At 39.6% G+C, this 7785-nt stretch overlaps 1 protein-coding gene across 1 annotated transcript; it reads left to right on the top strand.

Annotated features, from left to right (window-relative positions):
* Nucleotides 1-292: 292 nt before the first annotated feature.
* On the top strand, nt 293-7466 carry LOC111857921 (tyrosine-protein kinase Src42A). Its single transcript, XM_023839174.2, has 9 exons — nt 293-733; nt 1721-1842; nt 2653-2813; nt 2998-3157; nt 3279-3431; nt 4473-4528; nt 4784-4937; nt 5098-5229; nt 5356-7466. The coding sequence occupies exons 1-9, from the start codon at nt 462-464 to the stop codon at nt 5586-5588; spliced, it is 1443 nt and encodes a 480-aa protein (XP_023694942.1). The 5' UTR covers nt 293-461; the 3' UTR covers nt 5589-7466.
* Nucleotides 7467-7785: the final 319 nt, after the last annotated feature.

Raw genomic sequence — 7785 nt, 5'->3', positions numbered from 1 at the left:
GCCTTCCCCAACTTGCTCTTTGTTGGTGAAAGTAAGCTGTCTGCCATGGGCAGGGAGTCAAGGGCCTTATTCAAAGACTTGTAGATATGACAAGACCAGACCCAAACCAGTGACGTTCTGATCATAGGTAGATAGGCTTAGCTCACAGAGCCAAACAATGGTATTACTATTATGGTAGCTAATTATTTCCTCATCTGCTATTATTTCTCACAGTCTGATGACACTGGAATTTGTAACAAACATCTAGTCCTTCATCAATGTGGGCATGATGCAGCAAAGCAGAATCAGTGTATATCCTGACATTGCTGGAAAATAACAGAAGGTATTCTCCTATGTCATGGGCTATTTCTCTGCTGGAAAATACTGGAATAACCGGTTCATCTCCTCCGACAAACACCGGCTGAGCAGTCCATCTTAACCTCATTTCTCACCTGAGGTGATTGCAGTTCGTGTGAGCAGCCATGGGGAACGCAGGGAGAAAATCGCTGAGTAACCTTTGGACTTCACGTAAGAAAAATGGGACCCTCGTGTCATCATACCGTTACGTCCCACCAACAATGGAAGACTGGAAGCTACAGAAAGGTGATCTGCTGGAAGTGATCGGAGAGACCGAGCAGTGGTTCTATGTCAGGAAGCTGTCTCTGAGGAGCAGTAAGAGCAGGCGTCACAGAGAGAAAAGAGGCTATATTCCTGTGGAGTTCATGAAGCGGGTGACCAATTTGGAGGCTCAGCCGTAAGTGTTTGAATCTTGCTCGTTGGAACATGAAGAGTGTTTTAAAGAGAAAAACAAGGTTCATGCAGGGTTGCCAACTTTGGTCAGCTAGAGTGAGATTTTCAATCTGAGACAAGTCTGCTTATGCCTTTACATGTATTGAAGAGTTTCATTACCTTGCAAATAATCTGTATGTTTTGCAAAATGCCCCAACCCTTTCGATGTAGCCAGCGTTGCCAACTCTCACGCTTTCAGACTCTCACATTCATGCAAGAAATCTTACGGCAAATCAGTATTATTCCAATATAAACCTAAAATTAGCTACATCAAAAGCGTTGCCAGTTTGCAAACCTGCAGACTATTTACAAGTTAGTATATGTGTGCATGTGCCAAGTCGGCAACCCTGTGTTCTGCCATAAGATTTCTTGCATGAGCATTACAGTATGAGAGTACTGTATGTCATGACAGATGCGTGAGAGTTGGCAGCCCTGTTCAAGTCCTATTTGCCATTCAGCTAAGTCTTTAGTACTATCCAAGAACTTTTATAGTGTGCATCGATGTATGTTTTAGTGCTATTTGAAAAAAACTTGAAGGTATAAGCCTATGTTTAAAAAACGGGGCGAATTTAATAGCCAAAATAAGGCTACTATTGAATCTGATCCCAATTTACGACAATAAAAAGCAATGGTCATTCGAAATAAGAAGTTTAACTCATTTTTAAATTAGTTTTGAAATGAAATTTAAAATTTCAAAAAAAAAATTTAAATATATTTTTTGTGAAATTTATGAATTATCATACTGGCATCCTCTTTCTCGAGTGCTTCCTATCGTATGATCTGACTGCGCCCTGCAGCAATAAACTGGAAGCATAAATGACCAAACTGTCCCACAAAGTCATTTCCTCAGTTTTCTGGTCCAGCACAACCCTAATAATGACATACATTTTTTTTTGCTTGTGAATGGAATTAAATGTGCAGGTGCATGCATGTGTTCTGTTTACTCATACAGATGGTACTTTGGAAATGTTACCAAACGCCTGCGAGCCAAACGACATCTGCTAAAAAAGGAGAACAGTGAAGGAGCCTTTCTCGTGTGGAAGTGTGCCAAGGAAAATCAGTATTATTTATCAGGTATGAAATTATTGTTACTCCCCTTGCTTCAATTACATCTGAAAAAAAAATGTTTCTGCTTTGATCTTGGTGTCTGTGGTAAATTGGATATGATGTGTCACTGTGATGCTAAATGTAGACATTTGTCAGATGCTTACAGCAGTGTTTTAAGCATGATAATAAAAACTGCCAGTTCACCCTTGTTATTCATTACTGGCAGATTATGAGAGGTGCCCGTATGCAAGAGAAAATATATTCTATGAAGAGAGTAAAAGAGGCGCTGATACTTAAAGCACTGGACCTAAGTAATCATAATTTAAATGGAGTAAATTTGATTTCATACATTAGGATTCCACAAAACAGTTTTAAATTCTTAGTAGAATTATGTCCTCTGTAGAAGAGGTTCTCATTTGGCTTAGGATCTATATTTCTTGGTCATTTAGTTACAATCCAGAGTAAATGTTGTTGACACACACCCCACGATCTACCCGGCATAGTAACATTTATGACCATTATTTTAGCATGAAGACTTAATTAATAATATCAACAAAGATAATTTAATAGACACAATTCCTTTATTTTCACTTTACTGAGAAAAACAGAATACACAATTAAAGCAGATTTGTCGTTGCATTGTGCTACGTAATCGGGTCAGCTCGGGGGGGCCCAGGCAATTGCCTGCCTTGCCTGTCCTGTCCCTACATCTCTGCCTCTGTAGTGGGGGGAGCCATTTATGTTGTTTAAAAATAATTACAGTTGTGATTTTACAGTATACTTGAAGATTCATTAACAGCGTGCTACTAAAATAATAACTTTGACTTCTCTTTGCAGTAAGATGTGGCGGAAATGTGAAGCACTACAAAATTAAAGAAGTCAGTGGATCATTCTTCCTCGTGTCAAGCAAGACATTTCCGACCATCTGTGCATTGGTTGAATCGTACTCCAGGGACCCAGGCGTACTTTGTCAAAAGCTTAAGAAGCCTTGCCTGAAAGTAAGTGCGATATCGCCTGATAGTGCTCTGCTGACCATCGCATCTTAAGACTGATTCGTATATATATAAAAGTTGAGCTCATCCACTCCATATGCTATATGCCGTAATTGCATGTTATCATTTGTAATTTGCAGTATAAATCAGATGTGTTTATGGTCAATGCTAAGGTGCTGTTACCCATTAGGTAAAGAAGCAGCCTTCTTCAGTGGGGCGTAAAGATAAGGACTGGGAGGTGGACAGAGGATCTTTTGTGAAAGTGGAAAAACTTGGCAGTGGGGAGTTTGGAGAAGTGTGGCAAGGTGTCTTGAATGACACAGTGGAGGTGGCTATAAAGGAGTTCAAAGGTAGGATGAAAACCATCTCCAACCTTCGCTTGTTGAATGCGACTTTGTGTCCAGTTCCCGTTCATGTGCCAGAGATATGCCCTAAAGGCCTTCTCTGTTATTCTCTTGCGTCATTTCCTAGCAAAGAACCCAGATATCCTGAACGAGATTGAAATCATGAAGCAGTTGCACCATGAACGGCTCCTCAAGCTCTATGCTGTCTGCACCAGGGACGAGCCGGTCTGCTTAATCACTGAGTTCATGAAGAATGGCACCCTGCACCGATACCTCAGAGGTATTTATAAACATTTTATAGCCGGTTCTCCAAATATGAGTCACAATGTTAACACCTTAAACATTTTTAAACTATTACCTGAGCTAATTTGTTCAAACATGCTTAGTACTATATATTATATTATACAGTGGTACCTCAGAACTCGAACTTAATCCGTTCAGAACTCCGGATCGAATCCTAAAAAGTTTGAGTTCTGATCGAATTTTCCCCATAAGAAATAATGGAAAACCAATTAATTGGTTCCTGGCCCCAAAAAATTACACTGAAATATGTTTTTTTTTTAGCATTTAAACACAAAATGAACTGGACAAAACAAGAAAAGCATACACTGTACTAAACACATCTAAGCACATTTATCAAAACAGTAGTTTTAAAGTAAGAAAATAAATGTATCCAAACAATGTGTCCTGTCCCGATCGTCCGTGCCTTCCGTGTGTCACGCCCCCTCGTTAACCCCGTGTGTAATCCCCGTGTAATTAGCTGTTTCTGGTTGTTGTCATGAGTCCTCTGTATTTCGTCCGCGTTTCAGTTTGTTTCCCCAGTCCGGTCATTGTACTGTCCGTCTGCGTTTTGCCTGCCTTACCTGTAATTAAACCCCATATTCCCAGATACCCAGACGCCTGCGCCTTTGTCTCCGTTCCGTCCCGCTGGGCATGACAATATAGGCCTAATTATAATTAAATGTATTAATGATTTATTATTAATATTAAAATAATTAATAAGAAATCTTTTTTTAAATGTATTTTATTATATAATAATAATTACTGTTACTGTCTATCATTGTCTAAATGTATTTTTACTGTCTAAATACATGTATTCAACTAGTGTAAACATGCACAATGCTATCACAGCGAATGCGAGGCTGAGACTGAAGCGTTACCCTTCGTTTCCGCTGAGAGACGTGCCGTGTGACTCATTTCCCCGCCCGTACAAGTTATCTTAGGTCGGCCTTCATGGTTTGACTTCTGAGATTCAGATCGAAGTTTGAGTTCTAATGAGTTCAAGAACTGAGGTACCACTGTATTTCTTTGTTACTTTCAGAGCATAACGAAATGAAAGACATAGAATTCCCCAGAATGGTGAACTTTGCTATTCAGGTATGGCACACCTTCGTACCATAATACTATACAACTGACCCTTATTATTTACATTTATGAATCGTATACAGTAATTTGCAATTCCACAAAAAATAGGTGTGAAAGCTTATGCAAAAAGCTCTGTATGTATGTAGATAACTGTGCTAATCTTCAAGGAATATGCTGCTTAAACAAGTTTAAAAGCATGCAGAATAAGAAGTAATGATCTTTAATATTTCTGGAACATTCGTACTTATTGTTTTTATTGGTTGACAGATTGCAGAAGGAATGGCTTTTCTAGAGGCTAAGAAAATTGTGCATCGAGACTTACGGGCAGAAAACGTCCTGCTGGATGATTCTGGGTGCTGTAAAATTGGAGATTTTGGCCTGGCACAGAGCACAAGTTCAGGAGAACAGGAAATTTTAATGAGTAAGTGTTATGGGCAGAGCATTATTTTACTACAATACCAAAAAGCTCTGAAATAATTTTTACTTAATGTGTATCAGCAAATTATGTTAGCTTGTTCTATTTTTAGAATGCAAAAAATAACATGAAAAGAACAGACATTTTCTTTGAATTTGTGCTTCAGGTACAAAGCTTCCTGTGAAATGGATGGCCCCAGAAATTTTTAGAGGAAGCAAATACACAGTAAAGTGCGACGTGTGGTCATTTGGGATCCTATTACATGAAATTGTCAGCTTTGGAGAGGAGCCATACTTAGGTATTTTAAAGAGAGTTTTACAAAATATACATATGGATGTTTGTATATTATTACATTCATGACAAAGGTTACATGTTAATAAGTTAAGCTTTATCCATCACCTTTTTTCCCATTTTTGTCAAGCAGATCAAAATAAGGCATTTTGTGTGAAGGCAGTACAGAAAGGATACCGAATGCCCAAAACACCCAACTGCTCCCAGTTCCTATATGATGTAATGCTTCTTTGCTGGAGGTCGAACAGTGTGGAACGGCCAGGATTCGTCGAGCTACAGGACAAGCTAAAGGCTGCAGTTCAAGAACCTGTATTGGAGGAAAAAGAGAGAAATACAGAAGAGAAGGACTGCACAACTTCACTGTGAAGGCCGAGAATCTGATAAAGATTTTGACAGGTGTGGAACTTAAGAATTTTCCAACTAGGCTACTTCAGTTAAATATGTAGTCCGACAGGCCATGTTTTTAATAGCCAGCGAAAAAAAATTTTATACTATTTTTGTCTAACTTACTTGCTTCAAGTAAGTAGGCGACCTTAATTTCCAGCCCTGTGTGTTATCACTTTCATGCATTCTCTTGAATTTTTATAAATATAGGTGAAAAGGGACACAATAGTTGGGATTAGGGCGAGCCCTGTATTTAGATCCCAAATTATATGTGCAACTTTGCATGAAATAGAAGGACTTTTGTCATTTTTGTATATGTACAAATGTAAATTGTTGTGCTTAAGACTCTCTATGGTATGTTTCCTAAGAAAGTTTTTTTTATACAAGCTAAACCTACCAAACATGTAGTACACTAATGTAATTTCCTGATCTTTGGGACAGATTACTGAAAGGATACAATTGTACGCAACATCTGATTATAAATGTTGTTTATGGAGAGAATTATTTTTAAATTCTTTTCTTCCTTGTTAGCTGTGCCAAAGGCTGCATGGCACCTTAACTGGTAGAGACTGAGCCTAGAGGAGGAATTTCCATCTTGTTCCCTGTAACTAATAAGTGGAACTAAAAAGCTGTGATTTTTAAAGTTTATTTTATTTTATTATTTTTGTGAAGTAGCGACCTTCATGCGTTTTTGTACTGCGGTTGTTTACTTACAATTGCATAAAATCTCATATCCCACATGAACTCGTAAGGACCATAAAACAAAAGAAGTCTGAGCCACATTTTTGGTTGTCAGTTTAATGTATCATCAGCCATGTGTTATAGCCGTGGACAGCATGGTGTCACCTCAGTCCTCTCAGGTTGGGAGCTTGAATCCCACGCCTGTTCTGTATGTGTCTGTGTGGAGTTTCTCTTGGTGTGGGGTGGGATTTCTTCAGATGCTCCATCAGTCCAGCACTATGTGGTTATACAGTAGGTAAATTGGCGTTTCTGAATCGGTTCTGAATGTGTGCATAGCGTGTGCACCTTCACAGACTAACATCCTCCTCATGGGGTCCCCTGTGTTGCCTGGGATAGACTCCAGGCTCTCTGATACCCACTGTCAGGGATAGATGTGTGATGGATACGTTCATTTGTCATACGAACTTTGCATTTGGACCTTTGTTATAGGAACTACAGTATAATTATTCCAAGACAGTGGTTCAAAGAGTCTTTATACCTCCACTTCAGTAATTATTAGGTTCTTCACACAGCATGTGACTCAGTGGGCTGAGCCTCTGTACTTCTAACCAGAAGGTTGTTGGTTCAAGCCCTGCCTCAGCAGAATAGTCACGTCTGTGGGCCCTTGAGCAAAGCCCTTGATCTCCAGCTCTGTTGGTGTCCCTGCCAAGCTGGCTCTCACCTGCATAAGCATCCGTGCATCATGGAGACCAAGATGGGGTAGGCGAAAAGGAAATCTCCCTACTGGGATCAATAAAGTATCATCATTTCATATCAGTAATGAAGTGGGTGTTGCCTGCTTGGGGGAGGGTGTTGGTGATGACAGAATTTGCCGACCGTGGGGGCAAGCTGACGTTTATATACATTGATACCTTTGTATCGTACTAGAGGGGACCCTGCATACCACTGGTACCATAGTTTGAGAATCACTGTATTAAGATATACAAACTACATTACACCCATATAAAAAGTCATATTGTGCAATATAATGTATTATGGTGATTTATAAATCCTGTATGTTATTCATGCATCCCTGCATAACTTGCGTAACCTGTTTTCTTCCAGTAACTTCCTGTGAATTGTATTTTGCTTACATATTAAAAAGCTTTTTCATGAGTATATATATACTCACCCATACAACCTGGATGTTACACAAGTTTTCATGGAACATTGAAACAAGAAATCTGCCAAAGGAGCCCAGTATCGTGTGTCATATTCACTAACAAAGGGTTGTGGTGTCTTGCTCAGCAGGTTAGACCTCTGTACCTGATAGCAGAAGGATGCTGGTTTTGGCCTCGGTTGAATACTCACATCTCTGTTACCCGCCCCCCCTCCCCCCCCCCCCCCCCCCCCACACACACACACACACACACTCACAGGTGTATATACTGTATGTGTGTGTATATCTCAAAGAGGTGAAGAAGGGATATGAGTAACAAACCATTCCGATGTACTTGCG

Source organism: Paramormyrops kingsleyae, chromosome 14 (assembly GCF_048594095.1).
Source record: "Paramormyrops kingsleyae isolate MSU_618 chromosome 14, PKINGS_0.4, whole genome shotgun sequence".
Classification (NCBI taxonomy): Eukaryota; Metazoa; Chordata; class Actinopteri; order Osteoglossiformes; family Mormyridae; genus Paramormyrops; species Paramormyrops kingsleyae.
Note: the sequence above shows the minus strand (reverse complement) of the source record. Positions and strands in the feature narration are given on the sequence as shown.

Coding starts and splice junctions, on each gene's coding strand:
- LOC111857921 (XM_023839174.2), top strand. CDS start 462: ATGGGGAACGCAGGGAGAAAATCGCTGAGTAACCTTTGGACTTCACGT. Junction 1,843..2,652: donor AAATCAGTATTATTTATCAG/GTATGAAATTAT, acceptor TTCTCTTTGCAG/TAAGATGTGGCGGAAATGTG. Junction 4,938..5,097: donor AGAACAGGAAATTTTAATGA/GTAAGTGTTATG, acceptor TTTGTGCTTCAG/GTACAAAGCTTCCTGTGAAA.